Source organism: Suncus etruscus, chromosome 3 (assembly GCF_024139225.1).
Source record: "Suncus etruscus isolate mSunEtr1 chromosome 3, mSunEtr1.pri.cur, whole genome shotgun sequence".
Taxonomy (NCBI): Eukaryota; Metazoa; Chordata; class Mammalia; order Eulipotyphla; family Soricidae; genus Suncus; species Suncus etruscus.
Window position 1 is genome coordinate 50,908,167 of NC_064850.1, and position 20,515 is coordinate 50,928,681.

At 46.2% G+C, this 20,515-nt stretch overlaps 1 protein-coding gene across 1 annotated transcript in view; it reads left to right on the plus strand.

The window, feature by feature from the left end:
* The window catches only part of IARS2 (isoleucyl-tRNA synthetase 2, mitochondrial), a 43,224-nt gene that overhangs the window by 20,767 nt on the left and 1,942 nt on the right, over window positions 1-20,515 (plus strand). Inside the window, 11 exon segments of the mRNA XM_049769505.1 lie at window positions 1,034-1,124; window positions 2,303-2,454; window positions 4,192-4,352; window positions 12,802-12,904; window positions 13,447-13,540; window positions 14,440-14,542; window positions 16,332-16,434; window positions 17,017-17,142; window positions 17,975-18,106; window positions 18,459-18,565; window positions 20,096-20,241. Of these exon segments, the coding sequence (XP_049625462.1) occupies window positions 1,034-1,124; window positions 2,303-2,454; window positions 4,192-4,352; window positions 12,802-12,904; window positions 13,447-13,540; window positions 14,440-14,542; window positions 16,332-16,434; window positions 17,017-17,142; window positions 17,975-18,106; window positions 18,459-18,565; window positions 20,096-20,241 (1,318 nt within the window).

The following is a 20,515-nucleotide window of genomic DNA, read 5'->3' on the forward strand; positions in this document are numbered from 1 at the left end:
AATTAATATGAATTAAGAAAGAGTTATTGGAAGAATTAGCTCAAAATCAGCATACAGTTAGAGGTTAAGAATATAGAGCAGCCAAAGAGATAGTTGTATTTGGGCAACCCTCAAATGCATCATCACCGCCAATTAGGTTCCTATGAGCACAGAGCCAGAAGCAGACCCTGAGGACCTCTTATGTGAGGCAGGGTAAGTACCTCCCTCCTAACAAATAAAAGAATGTATATTATGTCAGGGTTTTTTCCAAGTGTTGAGTTATTTAGGCACATGATGACTTCAGAATGGAGCAATTCAATTTTCTTTCTTGGTGAAAGAAAATCAACTTTAAACTTCTCTAAATTTTGATTAAAAATGGGTAAAACCATTCAAGTTTCTTTATTTAGATGAAAAGGCAAGTCTGTGGGATCTGGGGGACAAAAAGGTAAGCCAGAAGTGACCCGAGTACTCTGGTGGAGGGTCTGGCTGCTACAATGATGGTGATGGCGCAGTGACCACATCGGAACCATGGAAGGTCACACTATAGTCATCGTGTTGCCTAAACTAAAGTCAGAACAACGGACATGACGCAGAATCATCTGTCCACCTCTGAAATTATTCTATTGTCAGGCCAGAGATGGAACCCAAGCCTCATGCAAGCATCAGTGGGCACCAGGCAAAAGGTGTTCCTAGTGTAGACTTTTTTCACTGTGCCTTAGGGATGCACTGGCTGTTCTGCTCAGAAATAGCTCCTGGCAGGCACGGGGGACCATATGGGACACCGGGATTCGAACCAACCACCTTTGGTCCTGGATCGGCTGCTTGCAAGGCAAACGCCGCTGTGCTATCTCTTCGGCCCCGGCCTTTGATGTTTGAGGTGTGTAGGTTCACTATTCCTTAGCAACTGGGTCTAAGTACCTAGGTTTTCAATGGAGTGAAACACCAGACACAACCAGGAGGTTTCCTTCTTAATTGTTGTCCTGTAAAATGTCATCCTGTTTTACTTGAATGGCCTGAAATGTTGGTTTTTTTTTTTTTTTTTTTTTTTTTTCAGGATTGTTTGGTGGATGAAGATGGAGTTTTCATGGATGCTGCAGGCCCTGAACTTAAGAATAAGCCTGTCCTTAAAGAGGGGACAGATGTGGGTGAGTGTTGGTCTTTCTTGCTGGCAGCTTAAATGTTTGCGTGTTTTCCACATGGCAGCCCACATGCCTTGCAGCTTTTCTTTGCCAGCTTAGGCTGGGTTTTATCTGGCCATTTGGCTTAGAGTGTTGAGGCTTTGCCTATCTTTCTCTCCATTTGTTTGATGAGCAGATCAGACCTGTTAGTGGGCAGGATGACCCACCTCTGAGTAACTTATCTGCAGCCAAGCGGGGGCCTGGGAACTGACTCCTGTAAGCATACTCATTGCTCACGTACAGCTCTTGAGTCCTATTACCTTCCTGTGTGCACTGACCTTCTGGGCTTATAGAGTAGAAGTACAGGGGTACGGGAATTGAAATCCTGCCTTTGTTCTTGGTCCTTCGAGACCAATGCTTGGTACTGTCCTGGTCCCGTTGTGAAGTTCCATTGATGGGAAATGTGGACCCACCACAGTTCAGGGCTACCCTAGGAAGCTCTGGGGGCCCCAGCTAACACCCTACCCCTCCTCCTGCTGCTTTCCACTGTATCCCTGTCATTTCCGCTTCCTTTTCTCTTTTGTTTTTGTTTCCTTGTATACAGACCCCCTGGGTTGGATTTAGGGTCCTCTCTCACCTCATCTTCATTGCATTGGCAAACACCATTTTTATGTAAGCTCCTTTTCACAGGGACAAGGGGTTAGGAATGGAGATTCTCTTTTGGGGGTGCAGAACTTAACATCTAAGTTCTGTGAATTACCTGGGAACTGTGTGAGGATTCAGAGTATAAGAAATTAAGGGCCTGAATTTCCAGGCTGGACTCCGGATGATGAGACTATCATTGCTCTTTTACCATCCTGCTACTCTTTTTCTTGTTTATTTGGGCAGCAGGTGATTCGCAGGCTATACCTTTGGTTCCTGGCAATGGAAGCATTTTGCTTATGTTTTGGGACCATACCTGGAGGGCCTCAGGACTGCTCCCAGCATAGTGCCCCAGGACAAACGGCCAGTATTGAACCCAGGTTCTCTACTCACTAAGCATGTGCTTGCCTTTGAGCCGTTTCCCTGGCATGGGTAATGGATACTGTGACTAGCACCTTCTTGTTCAAGACTTAGTGCTTCCTGTGAATTTAGAGAGCTACTAGGATTTTTCTTGTACTTTCTCATGAGCTCAATATTATTGACACTTGTGTGTGTGTTTGAAGTTATAAAGATGCTTCAGGCTGCAAAGAACTTGGTGAAAGAGGAGAAATTGGTTCACAGCTATCCCTATGACTGGAGGACTAAGAAACCAGTGATCATCCGCGCCAGCAAGCAGTGGTTTGTAAACATCGCAGATGTTAAGAATACAGCCAAGGTATGAGCACTGTTCTGCTGAGTCCATCCATTCTGCTTTTGGCTGGCAAGATTTGTGCAATTTTTGAGAGAGGTGTGGTTTAGAGAGTAGATGGGAATTCTGTTCTATCCAGTTCATTTTACAGTACTGTGGACTTTGAGGACTTTGGGTTTTTGTTCCTTTATTGTCCAGTTTTGGCATCATCGGTACAGAACTGAGCTTATTAACAAATGATTGAACCTTTTAGAACCTTAGTTTCTACATCTGTTTAAAAAGGATAATCTTGTCAGCCTAAACTTCAGGCCCATGAATATAAGGTCTTTGAGTAGGAGCTATAGAGCTAATACAAGGGCTTAGGTAAGGTGCTTACCTTACACGCAGCCAGCTGCTTTTATCCCTGACACCTCAGTCACCCCAGGCATGTTTGCCAAGCACAGCCAAAGTAGCCCTTGAATACTGCTCAAACCCCTACACCTCCAAATGAACAAACCTTCAGAAACACTCTGAACGGTGTCTAAAACAGAATTGATAAGCATCAATAAAACTCTGAGGACCTTTCCCTTCAGATTGAAATTGCAGGTCATTGGGAAAATTGTTGCTTTGAGTTAACAAACGTATCATGGCTGGTGTTCTGAAGACTAACATACACTTCAGCTCTTTTTGTTTGTGTAGCTCATAGACATTCTGATTTTATTGAGTAAAAGAACATCAAAATTTGTTAACCAGATTGAATATAAAATTAGCTAGTTTGACTATAAAGATATTTGACATGGGCTGGAGTGAGGTATAGCAAGTAAAGCATTTAAATGCCTTGCACATGGCCAACCCAGACAGGCTCAATCCACAGCATCCCATATGCTCCCCCCCAATGTACCATCAGAGAGTGATGCCTAAGTGCTGAGCCAGGACTTAATCCTTAGCATTGCTGATTTGCGGACCCCACCCATCCCCGCAAAAAAAAAAAAAAAGATATTTGGCATGGCAGCTGGAATCTTGGAGTTTGATGCAGTGCTGTAATGAGCACCAAAGCTCTGAGGATTATTTTAGGTTTTGTTTGTGTCGAGTACCCACCCATGAGAAAGACTATTATATGCTTTGCTTTTTTATTTTTACATTCCTCTGAAAACTTTTTGTCACTTATAAATGCTAAGATTTGTGGCTTCCATCTCAACAGATTTTTTTTTGAGGGGGGTCCACACCCAGGGGTGCTCAGGGTTACTCCTGGCTCTGTACTCAGAAGTCGCTCCTGGCAGGCTCAGGGAACCATATGGAATGCCAGAAATAACTTGGGTGAGCCATGTGTAAGGCCAACGCCCTACCTGCTATGCTATCGCTCTGGCCCCTCACCAGATTCTTGGTTACAGAAAACTGAAGTTTGGTGCTAAAGACAAGATTTTATTGATTGATTGATTGATTGATTTTATTTTTGAGTGTTTGAGTTTTTGGGCCACACCAGGACTTACCTCTAACTTTGTGCTCCAGGATCACTCTTAGTGGTATTAGGAATTGAATCCGGAGATAGCTGCTTATGAGGCAGGTGCCCTCTGCCCTGTCCCTGAAATCTGCTCTTGTGATTATTTTTGAATTTCACTAGATTCCTCTGAAATCCAGAGGCTTCTTCTTCAGTTTCTTAGGTACTCAGGGTACCTCTTGAGTAGCTGTAAAGATCCTAAAAGTTGAGTGTCTTAGGATAAATAGTGCCAATCTCAAAGATTGGTCCCACTGTCTCGAATTGACTTGCTCGGTGATCTGTTGCAGGACATGTTGAAGAAAGTGAAATTCATTCCGGGTTCAGCTCTGAATGCCATGGTGGAGACACTGGATCGACGGCCCTACTGGTGCATCTCAAGGCAGAGAGTTTGGGGTGTTCCCATTCCCGTATTTCATCATAAAACAAAGGACGAAGTCTTGATCAACAGGTACAGCTACATGATTTCAGCTTTTCTGGCTAGTTGGGTATCTTACATACCCAGAGGTTGGAAAAACAGTGGACTGGAATATTCTAGGATAGATTAAGGGGAAAAAAATAATTGTTTTGTTTTTGGTACCACACCCGGCAGTACTCAATGGCTCTGCAGTCACTCCTGGTGAAGCATAGGGGACTATATGGGATGCTGGGGTTCAAACCCCGGGTCTGCTGCATAGACGGCAAGTACCCACTATACTATCTTTCCAGCTCCAGAAATTTTTTGTTTGTTTGTTTTTGGGTCACACCCAGTGGCGCTCAGTGGTCACTCCTGACTCTGCACTCAGAAGTCACTCCTGGCAGACTCTAGGGACCATATTGAGATGCCAGGAATCAAACCACCATCCCTTCTGTGTCGGCTGCGAGCAAGACAAACACCCTACCACTGTGCTATCTCTCCAGCCCCTAGGGGAAAAAAAATATATATATATATATATATATATTTTTGGTTTTTGTTTTTTGGGCCACACCCAGCGTTGCTCAGGGGTTACTCCTGGCTGTCTGCTCAGAAATAGCTCCTGGCAGGCACAAGGGACCAAATGGGACACCAGGATTCAAACCAACCACCTTTGGTCCTGGATCCGCTTCTTGCAAGGCAAACGCCGCTGTGCTATCTCTCCAGACCCCTAGAAAATATTTTTGAAGTGAAATCTTTAGGAAGTTATAAATCAAATTTCACAAAGATCCTTTCATATGATGATTTCCCCCCCTATGGTAAGAACTGTTGATCATGTTTTATGAATGCATCCTTCCAGACCAAACCATTTCATATTATCTACTTCCCTCCCTCATACCCTAAAGAACTCTTTTGTGTACCTCTCACACGCTCACATGATTGAGGTTCTGCAGCACACAGTTTCTCACTGTAGGTGTTTAGAAGCTAAGACCGATCTGTTCTAGCATTGTCATAGAATGAATAAGGTGTCAGCAAACCCAGCGCCATCAGCCTTTAGGGGTGTGTGACTTTTGTTCTTTTCCTCCTTCTTTTCTTAAAGTCCCCTTTTTCCTTGCCTTTATTTTCTTTTTCTTTTTTGGAGAAGGTACAGATGCGGGCTCTAGATGGGGCCACGCCCCAGGATTAGAGGTTTCCAGGGTCTCAAATCAGCCACACCTGCCTCCCTCCTTGACACCCCCTATCCCCAGTCTCTCTTGTTGTTAAGATGATTAGGGGTCGCATATACACACGTGGTTGTGAAAAGTGAACACACACACACACACACACACACACATGCATGCATGCATTCATGCACGCATAAACCCACAGGATTGTAACGCTCCTGGAGGTTGCTCTGCCTTAGTAGCTGGTCATCATTTTTTGCTGAAAGATTCTACTTTCTTGGACCAGAACAATGCATTGCCCATGGGAGGCCAGGACCCTGACCTTGTACCATGTCCTACCCACCAAGCACCACATTTGGCTTCACCCCTGTACATCCCTGGTTGTGGCCCTACCACCACAGACAAATGAAGCCTTTCCTTGTCAACATTAGCTGTGTCCAAGCTAATGTTAAACCACTGATCATCCCATTTGCATAAAGAATGTGACATTTGAGCAGGAGATGACATTAGGCACTGAATGGGAAGGAGTGAACGGGACGTTTTGGACTCAAGTGTGTGTAGACAGGAAGAGTAAGAAAGGTTGGAAGAGGCAGGTGGGGAGGATTCTTGAATACCAGAGTGTAAGGATTAAGACTGGGGGCTAGAGACTGGGAGATCAGGGTCAGGCATTTCAGTCGTATCACAAATGAGGCAGTAATATTTGAGTCTTAAGATGAAATATTATCTATTCTTTTTTTTAAACACTTTATTTAGTGATTGATTAGTTTGGGGGCCACACCCAGCAGTGCTCAGAGGTCACTCCTGGTTCTGCATGCAGAAATAGCCCCTGGCAGGCTGAGGGATCATATGGGGATGCCAGGAATCAGACAGGGTCCCTCCTGGGTCACATGTTCATGTTCAGTTACATGCGAGGCAAATGCTGTACTGCTGTGCTATCTCTCTGGCCCCAATATTGTCTGTTTTTATCAAGCAGAGTTTGATAAGGTTAACTGCTCCTGCTTTGATATATCTATTAAGTACTGTAGAATCTACTAAGTATTACAGTATAGTATTGATCTCTACTAAGATCAGTCTATACAAGTACTGTATAAAATTCACACTAGAGAGAATTTCTTGTTTGGAAGCTACTACCACTGTTTTTCCTTTTCACTGCTTAGCTAATAGGATGTTTAAGTAATTTTCTGTAAGTCATTGAAGTAGGCCTTATACATATATTTGCAAATAGAACAAAATATTTCATTGGAGCCCCGGACAGTGCCAATAGAATGGTGGGTGGGTGGACAAGTGGGTGAGTCAGGTGGGATGAATGGTTTCACATCAGAGAAACAAGAACACCTTTTCCTGAGGATCAACTGTGTTTATTTGCTGCTAGTATCTTTCTGAGGCTGTTACATTGCCTTTTGTACATGGGTATAAGCCAATATGGAGGGTGCTGTTGGGTCACAGAATTTGGCCTATAGAAGTGACAGGCAGGCCGAGCTGTCTGTCTGTCAGTTCATAGGTCATGCTCCTGTGCACCGCCTCGTCCCAGGTCCTTGGCCCCCTACCCCCCAGCAGACTTGGGGGGAGGATGCTCCTTCCTCATATCTCATCAGTTCTGTGACACAGACTAAAGGCTGTTAGTTTTCTTCCTGTAAGGAGACTCAGACTGGCGGTGCTCCTCTGCTTGGGCCTTGGTACTGCAGGAACTGAAGCCAAGTTGAAGCCGCTGAGAGTAACAGCATCTCCACTGGAATTTAGCTCCGTCCACATGGAGTTGCTGTTACATTCAGTGACTCCAGAAGGCGCCCCAGAGTCTACTTCTCTTGGTAGAAGACTTGCAGTGAATCATCTTGTTTCGCAGGGAATAGTCTTGATTAATGAATAGCATTTCCTTGAGATAATATTTGTACCATGTAAGAGAAATCTGGTTTTAATAAAGACAAATACTATTTTGACATGAAAATAAATTAAAAACATTGGGTCACTCAGAAGGAAGTTTAGTAAGATTTTTTTTAATCGTTTCCAGTTATCGCAGTCCTTTTAATAATATTATGCAGTAGGTAGCACCAACCATAAAAGAAATAGGAATGTAATGACCTCTGGAAAATACAGAAATGTACTCAGATGAGTGAGAAAATTCTCATTTATTTGAGTGTTACCTTGAGCACATAGCCATATGTCATTATTAACATGACTCTTGGTGGAGAAGGTTGCTAATGTTAATTAAAGAAAGAAAATGTTCTCCAACCTAACTTACTTGAAAATAGAAGTCTCAGACTTAATTAAGAATAGAAACCCCGGGGCCGGGAAGGTGGCGCTAGAGGTAAGGTGTCTGCCTTGCAAGCGCTAGCGTAGGACGGACCACGGTTCGATCCCCCGGCGTCCCATATGGTCCCCCCAAGCCAGGGGCGATTTCTGAGCGCCTAGCCAGGAGTAACCCCTGAGCGTCAAACGGGTGTGGCCCAAAAACCAAAAAAACAAACAACAAAAAAAAAAGAATAGAAACCCCACCACCCAATGTCATTGCTTGAGAATTTTAACAAAGGGGGATGAAACATTTAGCCCCTTACCTCACTGTTATTCAGGAACGTTTGGAAGAAAAATTATCTTCAAGTTCTTAATAGTCTTAATGAATAGAGCTTGGCGGTGATAAAGCACAGGAAGCCTAACATTGCCTCGTCTTCTGCCCAAGCATCTAATGTGCTTATTGCCAAAAACTCGCTAAATAAACCCTCAGCCCAGTTGATAGGAGGCTGAGGATGATTGGTTGGTGTGATAGAGGCTCCTATACCTTGAGAGATTTCCTTGATTGAGACCTAAGCAGAGACACATAATTCCTGGGGTTAGATAAGGTCCCTGTGCAAAGTACAATGTTTTATGATGGGCTTATTACTTTACGAAATCCACCATTTAAATGGAAGCTTAAGTGAGGTAGAAGGTAGGTTAGATGGTGATAAGTGGTTTCACCCACTTTTATAAACCCTCATTTACTGTGATTTTTTTAGATTAGTTAGGCGTGTATTTATAATACTTATCGGATATTAAGAATAGTCTCAGTTCCTTGTGAGAATAAAAATCTGTGAACTTAAATTTTGATTGGTTTAGATTATAAATTTTTTTGGTCTTTTGTTTTCTGAAGTCTATACCTGTTGTTTTAATATAAGAAATACCCTACATATACCCAACGGTACTGGAGGTGGCTGGGCAGATAAAACCCAGGCATCCTGCACATATAACATGTAACCCAGCACAGCTTAGCATCCCAGTCTAGCTCCAGCCTGGGAGGTTTTTGTCTTTGAAGTCACATTATATATCTGAAAATTGTTCAGGCAGCCTTCTCTGTAGTTTATTTTTCCCTGAGCCCCATCAGGTGTGGCCCCAAACCAAGAGAAAATGATTTTATATATGTACATTGTACACACACACACACACACACACACACACACACACACACACACACACACTAAATTACAGAACATATACTATTTTATATGTTAACCTAATCCTGTTTTGTGGTATGAAGAAACATCTCTTACTCTAAATGTCAGAGATAAGAGCTATTAATAAAGCTACCTTGGGGGCCAGAGCAAGAGCAGGTAGGACTCTTGCTTTGCACTCAGCTGACCTGGATTTGATCACCAGCATTCCACATGGTCCCATGAACTCTGTCAGGAGTGACTTCTGAGCACAGAGCAAGAAGTAACTCCTAAGCACAGCTGGGTATGGCCCTCAAACAAAACAAATAAATACGCCTGCCTTCTCTTTTCTCTTTAAAACAGTGCAGTTTGGAAATCATTTGGAAATACATTGGAAATCAAAAACAGAACAAAACAAAACAAAAAAAGTTTTTGCTTGGCGGGATTTATTATATGTATGCTATCAGGAAGTGCTATTTACTTCTGTGTATGCAGAGTTTTTAATAGTGGTGATTAGATTTAATCACCACTATTATGTAGTTTTAAAGAGATACTGTGAAATAATAAAAATAAAATGGAAATCTCCCCCTGCCCCCAAAGGGGGGACCAGAGAGATATCACAGTGGTAGGGCATTTGTCTTGCATACTGTTGACCCTGAACAGACCTGGGTTCGATTTCCGGCATCCCATAGGGTCCTATGAGCCTGCCGGGAGCAATTTCTGAGCACAGAGCCAGGAACAACCCCTTAGTGCTGCTGGGTGTGCCCCCACACTCTCCCCAAATAAAAGAGGTACTGTGAAATGAACTGAAAGGAAAATAGATGTTCTTCCTGGCTGGAATTGGCTCAGGGATAGAACAGTTGCCCGCATGTTTGAGGCTCTTAACTGGTATTAACCTGGTATATGTAAAGGAAACTCTGTCTCAGTGATTTGGCCTTGTACAGGGAGCGTGTGAGTTCCCTTACTTGGGACATGAGCTATGCAGGGGATTGGTCCCATACTCCTGGCCTCAGAGCACCCTTCACTCTGGGGCTTTTCTCTTGACCATTGGTCAAAGTTTTTTTGTTTGTTTGTTTTTTGTTTTTTGGGTCACACCTGGCTCCGCTCAGAAATCACTTCTGGCAGGCTCTGGGGACCATATGGGATGTGGGATTCGAACCATTCTCCTTCTGGATGCAAGGCAAACGCCTTGCCTCCATGCTATCTCTCCTGCTTAGTCAAATTTTAAAGGCCAAGAATGTGACACAGGATTGCATGTGTGGGGTCTGGAGGCCTTACGACCCCCCCACCAGCATTCTGAGATCTGTGCTGCTGCCAAGACTGCTGCTGGGTATGTGTTACCCCTCCATCTAATACCCCCGCAACTCCTCCCCACCCCCCGACAGTGAGCTGCCATGGTTTTGGCTTCATATCTCATCCTTCTCATGACTGTTTGCAGCCATCGAGGGAACAGAAGCTCAGGCCAGGTCTGCCCCTATCAGTTTGATAAGAGCTAGCTCAAAGCTGCTCTTTGGACTTGCTCTGTCCACAGGCTAATCTGCCACTGGCTCCCTCCTGCCCTACCAGGCCTCTTATGCTGATGGGGCCTGGCATCCAATCCTGAAACAGTGAAGCAGTTCTCCTGGGCTAGCTAGCGGGGCCCTGACAGAAGTGAATATGGCTGGAAACTAAGATTTGAAGCTGTGGCACTGAGGCTCTGGCTCCGGCTCCAGGTTGAAGGAGCCCATGCTGCCCTGTGATGCCAGACTCTTCCAAATACTTTCTGTGTGAGCTCCATTAGTGCTCATGAAAGTTCTGAGGAAACTAATGTGTATGTGACCTTCCCTGTACCAGTATTTAAGTTAGCATGAAATTTCAACCATTTTCTTTTCTTTCTTTCTTGTTTATTTTTTTTGGGGGGTGGGGGGTTGTTAGCACACTCTGCATTCAGAGCTCATTCCTGTGAGCTCACGGGGCCTGATGGGATGCCGGGGATTGAACCCAGATCAGCTGCATGCAAAACCAGTGCCCTCAGTGCTGTGGTCCCCACCTTTGCTTTCACATGTGTCCCTTTATTTTTTCACTGTGCTGGACTCAAACTTGACCTCAAGCAAGGCCTGTGCTCAGCTTCTATGCTGTGACCTCCCCACAGATCTTTACTTTTTAGTCTGTTTCTTTCCCAGCCCAATTAAAATGGGTTTCTTCTTATTTTATTCTTCACCTACAATTGCATTGTGATAAAAAAAAAAAAAAGAAAAGGTGCATATAGCATTCATAATGTAGAATCGTCTTTTCAGAATTCATGAAATTTTGATGAAATTCTTCCCATTGTTGTAAGCTTCTTGTTTTCTTGGAAGCATAGGTGCATGAAAACTTACTTGCTGTTGTCTCTTTTAGTCTTTCTTTGAGAGTAATAAATAGCATTGGGTTTATTCAGATTTTTTATTACACATATTCCTATTAAAAGATAAAATGTTCTGTGCAAACTAAATAAGCCAGTAATATGTAACTACATATTGCCACACTAGGCATATTTATTGCACAAAATTTTTATGGTTTCATAAAGTTTATCTTTACTGCTAAAGTCCATTTAAAATATGGACTTGTGCCTATTTTAACATTCTTATTATATTCAGTTCTTAAAATGATGATGTTATATTACATCTTTTCTTTAAATTTTCTTCATGGGATACCAGTTCCTGGCAGCAGTCAGGGGTTACTCCTGGCTCTACGCTCAGAAATCGCTCCTGGCAGGCTCAGGGGACCATATGGGATGCTGGGATTCGAATCACTGTCCTTCTGCATGCAAGGAAAACATGCCTTACTTCCATGCTATCTCTCCGGCCCCTATTTTTTTTTTTTTTGTTTGTTTTTAATTTGAACTTTCAGCTGTGGAGCCTAATTTGTAATTCCCACTTCCCACAACAGCATTTTCACCCACACTTAATTTTATCTGGGAATGAGTAGGGTCAGAATCAATACTTTGACTATGTATAGTCATCCAGAGGAATGTCTTAAAGCTCTTCCATGCATTTCCATTGACTTCTTAGTTGTTTCATTAATGGAGTGTGTTAGGGAGGAAAGTGAGATCTGAGTAGGTCTCGCTGTGTGGATGTGAGTCAGAACATTTATCTGGGTATGCATTTTGGTAACTGGTTCACAGAATCAACTGTAAATTTGTGTGATTTGGAAAAGTCAGTGAATGTTAGTAAGGGTATGATACTTGTTAATATACACCTGGCATTATTCTGGGCCTTTTATATATGAGCTCAATTCATCAGAGCTCAAACATCAGAACGACATACTTTTTTGGGTTGGTTTTTTATTTTTGGGTCACATCCATCCGTGCTCAGGGTTTCTCCTGGCTCTGTGCTCAGAGATCATTCTTGGATCTGCATTCAGAAATTACTCCTGTAGCTCAGGGAACGATATGAAGTGCCAGAGATTGAACCTGGCTCAGCCATGTGCAAGGCAAGAAAAAGCAAGTACCTTCCCCAATGTTCTGTTGCTCCAGCCCCTGATACATGGGATCACATTAATGTTACTGTACTGACTGACACAAGAGGACAGCCAGACTTGGCTGGTGAATGTGATGCCACTAACATTTTTTTGTTTTTGTTTTTATTTTATTTATTTATTTATTTATTTATTTATTTATTTATTTATTTATTTTGTTTTTGAGCCACCCCGGCAGTGCTCAGGGGTTACTCCTGGCTGTCTGCTCAGAAATAGCTCCTGGCAGGCATGGGGGACCATATGGGACACCGGGATTCGAACCAACCACCTTTGGTCCTGGATCAGCTGCTTGCAAGGCAAACGCCGCTGTACTCTCTTCGGGCCCTATGCCACTAACATTTGAGGGAGAGGCCAGGGGCACAGGCGGGGACCCTGTTACTTTTTTCTCCATTTGAAAATGTTCAGAATTGTTTTTCTGATGATCCCGTTTCTCCTTCTGCCTTCCAACAGCAACACTATGACGCACCTCACTGAGCTAGTGGAGGCGCATGGTAGCAGTGTCTGGTGGACGCTTCCCCCTGAGCAGTTGCTACCCGCTGAAGTCCTGGCGCAGGTGAGTGCCTGTCAATTGTGTAAGGCCCTTTCGGGTACGTGGCTACACTGCTCGTCAGTGGTTTTGTGGGGCTCAGCCTCCCAGCAAGCTGGTAAGTTTAGCTTCTATAAGAGTAAGTGGCTGTCAGGGAGCCTGGTAAGGCAGGGATGGAGTGGCCTGTTCCCTACAGTCAGGAGGGCCCCAGTGGCTAAGACAGGACTGAGAGAAACAGTGCCCCCCAAAGGCACCTCCACTTGGTGGGGTCTGGAGTCCAGCTGCCTGGTAGCCTCACAAATAAGAATCCAAGTTGGAAGGTAATTTATGGGAATTTAGAAAAACCTGGACAGCTACCAGTGCAGGAGCCATGAGTGGACATAGATATTTGGTGCAGGGACTTGGCAGGGTGCTATGGTGAGGCTGGAACTCAAAGTCCCTGTCACTGGGCCGTGTTCATGAGTAAAAGATGCTGGCTCCCTAAGATGCTGGTCTCCACAAACTGTGCCTGGGTCCCAGTGTCTGTTGTGACCTCTGGCTGCCTTGTCCCCCTCTGTATTATCCCTTAGGCTGGTGGCCCAGATGGCCTGGAGTATGTGCCAGGCCAGGACATCCTGGACATCTGGTTCGATAGCGGGACGTCTTGGTCTGCGGTTCTGCCTGGTAAGTTTAGTGATGGCTCAGCTGATCCTGCAGAGATAGATACCTGCCTTTCCCACCAATGGTACTGGTTTATCGGCTCTAATTGGATTTGATGTCTGCTCTGGGGGCTTGAGTTAGGGCTGCACTGAGGTAGAGGTGCTGAGGGGCTGCTCTCGACAGTGCTCAGGAGTCCCTGTGGTATAGAGGATCAGAACAGGGTTAGCTGTGTGCGGGGATCCTGGTGCTCCCCATCCTGAACTGAATCCCCCAGCCTCACTAGGGCTCAGAGCCATGGCACTTTCTCCTGTGGAGGTGTGGTGGCTACAGTCAGGGGCATCCCTCATGGTATCTTAGGAGATGTCAGGTTCCTTCCACGCTTCCTCTCAGCCCTGCCTCTGCTGTGGCCTTGACTGTTTCCTGTGTGTTTTGCGGGGTGTGGTCCTGGCTGAGTTTCCATTGGTGGCCTGGAAGGCGTGACCCCATGTCCTTCACCTTAGGGCATCAGCTCCCCTTCAGGAGACCGTCTGTACTGCATTGTTTGACTTCTTGGCTCTGGTGTAATCTGATGGCCAGCCACTGAGGACCCTGCCTGGGGACCTTACTCGAGAGAGTGTTTGGGAATATTGCCCTTGACCCTGGGCTGCCCCTAATCTGGAGGGTCCTTAGCTCTTTGAGTGGAGCAGTATCCTCCCAGGTTAGGCTTCTAATCACCTGTTATCACCCTGCCCTTGGTTTATAACCTATAAAGCTCTGGGGTTCAGCAGCCACCCTTGCCCCAGGTTTATTCTCTTCTTCTTGATTAAAAGTTGGCAGGAGGGGGATACTGATGATACAAATGATGCCCTGACTCAGTGTCACTTTTCCTACTTCAGTAGCTTCATTTTATGCCCTTCTGACATGTTTTATTCTCTGATGTACAGAGCAAAGAGCAGACTTGTACCTGGAAGGCAAAGACCAGCTCGGGGGCTGGTTCCAGTCCTCCCTGCTGACGAGTGTGGCCACCATGAAGCAGGCCCCTTTTAAGTGAGTCTCACATGAGTGGGGGAACCAGCAGTGCCTTGGGAGGGTCCACTGAGCACGTGCTCACTCTGAATACCCCTGAGTTCTTTGCTGATGTTCTCCTTAGTCTTCTCGGGGCCCCTGAGTGCTGTGTGCCCTGCCACAGCCCAGACATACACCTTTCATCTGGCCAGGCCCCCTTACACAGGCAAGGGAGGCAAGAGTGGGGGCTCAGCAGAGAGGGAACCCCTTGGGATGTGGGGACCTCACACAGCTTCTGCTTATGCAGATGAATAAATATTCTCCTTTTTTGAATTTGGTTAAATTGAGAATATTGAGGACCAGATAGAATCCAGAAGACAGGTCACTTGCCTTGCACATATCTGACCTGGGTTCTATCCCTAGTACCATTTATGGTCCCCTGAGCCCTCCACCAGGAAGGACCCCTGAACATAGAGCCAAGAATGAAACCTGAGCACTGCCTGGTGCTTAATAACAACAATAATAGTAGTAGTAGTAGTAATAATAATATTAAGTAAATAAAATGTAAATAAATGTAAATAAAAATAAAAGGTTCCTAATTCAATTCAACTTTGTAGCTAGAAGTTCTTTTTTTGGGAGGGTTGTTGTATTAATATAAAATATAAGGTCCTAGGTTGGGGTGAGGCCTTTCTCGGCATGGCACTACGCACCTGTAGCCCCTTTGGTCTGAAAGTCTGAAGGCACAGGATAACAGCGTAGAAATAATCACAAGCAGTCAAGAGTTTCATCGGAGTCAGCTCGGTTTATTTCATGGCCCTATCCGCCATATGCCTAACTCATCTCTTTCTCTCAGGAGCTCTCTCTCTGTCTCCCTTCCTGCTCATCTCCACAGTTCCTTGCTACTTTTTTTTTCTGCCCTTTTCCCTTCAGGCAACACCTTTATTCCAAACTTCAGACCCCTCCCAGGTGTGGGTGGGTCTGACCCTCCAGGTGGGATAAACAGGAAGTTGGGGGAGGGGCTACCACATTTGGTTTTTGGTTTTGGGGCCACACCTGGCAGCACTTGGGCTACTCTTGGCTCTGTGTTCAAAAATCATTACTGGCAGGCTCAGGGATCCTTATGGTATGCCAGGGATCAAACCTGGGTAAGCAGTATACAAAGCAATCGCCCTACCTGCTGTACTGTTATTGCTCAGGCCCCTATGGCTAGAAGTTCTAATCAGAAAGATCCTGGCAGGCCCCAAAGCAATAGTATGGCCAGGAGGGTACTTTAGGTTAAATCCCTAGGACCTCATATAGTCTCCCCCAAGCCCCGTCAGGAATGGTCCCAAAGTGCAGAACCAGGGGTAAGCCCTGAGCACTGCTGGTTCTAGTCCAATACCAAAAAAGTAAGTACATAAAAAGATTCTAATATGATGCTTAAATTGTTCAGGATTCCTGTTATCCTACACTGAAAAGCTGCCTCAGTACATCTCTGTGTTTATGTGTTTTTGTGTAACGTAATGGGGGGCTACTCCCATAGTTCTGGTTTATGGAACTGGGCTATTCAGTTCACCCCTGGTAGTAGGCAGCCTGGCATGATCCACACTGAGCCCTGAGCCAGTTTCCCCACGTGACAGGCTTTTCACATGCTCAGGTCTTGCTCAGGGAACTGAGACGGTAAGTCTTGGCCACAGGAAGTGCCTTGCATCCCACAGTCCTGCTAATAAGCATTAGGCCTCTAGACAAGATCTTCCTTGGAGCCTGTTGGGGAAAGCCTGGCCTTTGTTTTTGCATCAGACGAAGATGTTATGGGTGGACTGGGCTAGTGACAGCCTTCCCCTCTCCTCAGGACCGTGGTGGTACACGGCTTCACTGTGGGAGAGACAGGAGAGAAGATGTCCAAGTCCCTGGGCAACGTCATTGACCCCGACGTTGTGATCAATGGAGGGCCGGTAGGTGGGCCCAGGCGAGGCCTTTCAGCTTGGTGTTGGGACACTCTCCTCAACAGCCCAAGCTCTTCCTGTGCGTTCTTCAGAGCACCAAGGCCAGAGGATCTGTTTGCCTTCTAGATTTGTCTGTGAAGAGCATGTGATTTGAGTGTGGGGCTGTGGAGGCGTGGGCTTTTTAGGACTTTTTGCTGTGATTTGGGCAGGAGTCTCCACTGAGTCATGCCTAGCCCGTTTGGGTTAGTGGCACTCTGAGGGTGAGGAAACCATCACAACGCATCACAAGGCAGCTCAGTTGCTGGCGCATTGATTCTGCATTTAGGGGATGGCACTGTCTCCTGCCACCTTTAGCCTCCTTTAAGCTTCTTGAACCCTGCTCATGTGCAGGACTATCACAGGATACTGATAGAGCAGACCTCCGTTACAGAGAGGAGGTCAAGGCTGTGCTCAGGGGTTGATGGGCAGAGACAGTGACTAGGGTCTGCCCAAGATGAGCTGGGACTCTCCACTGCCTGGTCAGCACCTCCCTCACCTTTATCTGTGGGGCCTGATCCCAGGTTGTGATCTCCATTTTCTCCTCCCTGCCAGGACCACAGCCAGGAGCCGCCTTACGGTGCCGACGTGCTCCGCTGGTGGGTAGCCGAGTCCAACGTCTTCACTGAGGTGACACTCTGCCAATCAGTGCTTGGAGCCGCAAGGGACGATATCAGCAAGGTGGGTCGGCCAGGTATGAGGAGGTCGCCAGCCTGCCTGGTTGTCACCAACGCCAGTGAGTGCAGTGTGTGTCTAAGTCTAGGGGACCCATGCTCACTTGACTGAGGCCAGGTCTCAGCGGCAGAGTGCAGGTCTCCTTGTGCCAGGCCTAGGCCCAGCTCAGGCACCATTGCCATTGTCTCTGCCAGGTGTGCCCCTCACCATAGTCTCGGAAGGAACAACTTGAAAACATACAGTCTCATTTTTAATGGAAAAGTACTGCCTTTTGTGTTTTACTAAAACAAGATTTGAACAGCTATATAGTTTTGATTTTGGTTTGGTTTTGGGGATACACCCTGCAGTTCTCAGGGATTACTCCTGGCAGGCTCAGGGGACCATATGGGTCTAGGTTTTGAACCCCAGTCAATTTCACTGCCAGGCAAGTGTCCTGCCCGCTGTACTGTCGCTCAGGACAGATTCCTATTCTTAGTTAGGAATGATATTTAAAAAAATAGAGGCCTCCTATTAAGAAAGCAATGTAGGTTACATCAAATTTAAATGCAAAGAAATAAGGTGCTTTTTAACAGGAGTTAAAGGCCTCATTTCTCTCAGGGGTCTCAAACTCAATTTACCTGGGGGCCGCAGGAGGCAAAGTCGGGGTGATCCCTGAGTGCAAAGTCAGTAGTAAGCCTTGAACATTGGGGGTGTGACCCAAACAAAACAAAACGCAACAAAAAAAGATTCCTCTAGGGCAGGGCCACAAAATGATGTACAGAGGGCCGTAAACGGTTTGCGGGCCGCGAGTTTGAGACCCCTGCCTATATACTATTTCGCCTTTGCCTCTTCTACGTAGCTGAGAAACACACTCCGCTTTCTCCTGGGGAACCTGGCTGACTTCCGCCCAGAGGCAGACTCGGTCCCTGCAAAGGACATGTACGTGGTGGACCAGTACATGCTGCACCTGCTCCAGGATCTGGCCAATAAGGTGGGTGTCTGCCAGGCTCAGGGGGCATTGTCAGTGCTTGAGAGGGTGACTGTCCTTGGGGGGAAGTGAGGTTGGGCTGCTGGGGGTACTGGGGATGATGGGGGCAGGCTTCTCCTCCTGGTACTCCTCTCCTAAGCAATTTGCACTTGGTATGTCCACAGCAACATGCACAGTTCAGAACTGGGACTGGCCCAGGCTGGGGCTGGAGCTTGGTTAGCAGCAGAGGGTTCCAGGGTTGGAGTACTGGCACCAGCGGATCCAGCTTCTGGAGCAAATTTCAAAGGGATGTGTTTAATGTATTTACATGCATTTCCACTGGCTTATTCCGGCCTCCAATATGGCTGTTTCCTAGGTTACGGATTCCTATAAGCAGTATGATTTTGGAAAAGTTGTTCGACTATTACAAGCATTTTATACCAGGGAACTTTCTCAGTTTTATTTCAGCATAATCAAAGATCGGTATGTACAGCTTGGGATTGGGATGGGAGGGAGCGGTCAATGCCACTGAGGGCCAAGAGGGAGCCAACCTATAGGTGGGCTATGCCACCTCTCACATTCCAACTTGGGCCATCTTACCGTTCGTTCATTCGTACGATGGTGCCAGTAGCTAGCCTATCATGTATGTCTGAAGGAGGTGGCAAAAGAAGAGAGGCTAGTGCTGAACTGTAGCTCAGGGCCAGGCCATGTCCTGGTGGCCCCTTGTTCTGGTGGGGGTGGGGGGGCCACCCAGGGGATCCGAGCTAGGCCCTCCTGTCATCGCTTCAGGAGACTTAGTGTTGGTGTAAGTCGCCTGTCCCCCACATTCAGGAACTCTGTGCTGCAGACTCCAGCAGTCTTTCTGGAGCTGTAAGGGTTGTGTTTTTTTGTTTGTTTGTTTTGTTTTTTTCTATTTGTTTTGGGGCCACACTCAATAGTGCTCAGGCAGTTCCTAACTGTGTTGTGGAGGATAAAATGGTGCCAGGGATCGAATCCGGGCCTTCTCTGCAGAGTTCATGCTCAGCCCTCTGAGTTAGAAGTCCAGCCTAGGCAGTTTTTCTTTATATCTTGGGGACCACACCCAGCTGCACTTAGATTTCACTCCTGTCTCTGCACTCAGGAATCACTCCTGGTAAGGCTCAAGGTACTATATGGCGTGCTAAGGATCAAACCTGGGTTGCCCATGTGCAAAGCCAGTGAACTGCCTGCTGTCCTATCACTCTGGCTGCCCCAACTATTTTATCTTCGATTAAAAATGGCATTTTTGCAATAATTCACAGCGACAAAAGAGAGGAGAGCTGAAAGGTCCAGCTCATGACATGAAGCTCACACAAAGAGTGATTAGTGAAGTTAGAGAAATAACTACATTGAGAACTATCCTAACAAAGTGAATGAATGAGGGAAGTAGAAAGCCTGTCTAGAGTACAGGCAGGAGTGGGGTGGGGAGAAGGGAGATTTGGGCCATTGCTGATGGGAATGTCGCACTGGTGAAGGGAGGTGTTCTTTACATGACTGAAACCCAACTACAATCATGTTCGTAATCAAGGTGTTTAAATAAGATATTAATTAAAAGAAAAAGAAACTGAAAGAAAAAAAACTATGCCAAAAAGTGGCAAACCATGTAACTTGTATTTCTTAAAAAAAATTGCTGGGGGGTCTGGGTGCTAGTACAGTGGGGAGTGCATCTGCCTTCCATTGCTTTTGTGGCTGACCCAAGCTTGATCCCCAGGATCCTATAGGGTCCCTTGAGCACCCTTTGAGTAATTTCTGAGTGCAGAGTGAACCCTGAGTGCAACTGGGTGTGGCCCTCCACCAAAACAAAAAAAGGGCAGAGGGGTCCAAGAGCCTGGGTGAAAGTTTTACTTTGCTAACCCTAGTCCTGTACCTGGCCTTATATATGGTCCCCCTAGCACCTTCAGGGGTGATTCTGGAGCACCTCCAGGTGTGTTCTCAGAAACCAAAACCCCATGTCTGGGTCAGTGGCAGCAGTGTGAGGTCTGTGTTCTGTTCCAGGCTATACTGTGAAAGCGCCAGTGACCCCAAGCGGCGCTCATGCCAGACAGTGTTGGATGAGGTTCTGGATGTCCTGGTCCGTGCTCTGGCGCCCATTCTACCGCACTTGGCTGAAGAGGTGTTCCAGCACATTCCGTATGTGAAGGGTGAGAAACGCTGGCTGGCTTGCTGATGGGGGGTGGGGTGCCTGTGTGCAGTAGATATAGTTGGAGGTGTGTGGGGACACTTCTGAGTCCACACCTACTTGCTGAGCAGGAAGGGGTTTAGGGTTTAGGGTGGAGTGTGGGAGCAACTTAAGGCTGCGGAGAGAAGACACTTCCAGGGCCTTTGAGTTGGGGCTGGAGCCCAGGTTTTAGGCTCACAACCTCATGATGAGCAAACAAGTTCCCAATCGTATCATAGAAAATCAGCTCTATGGGT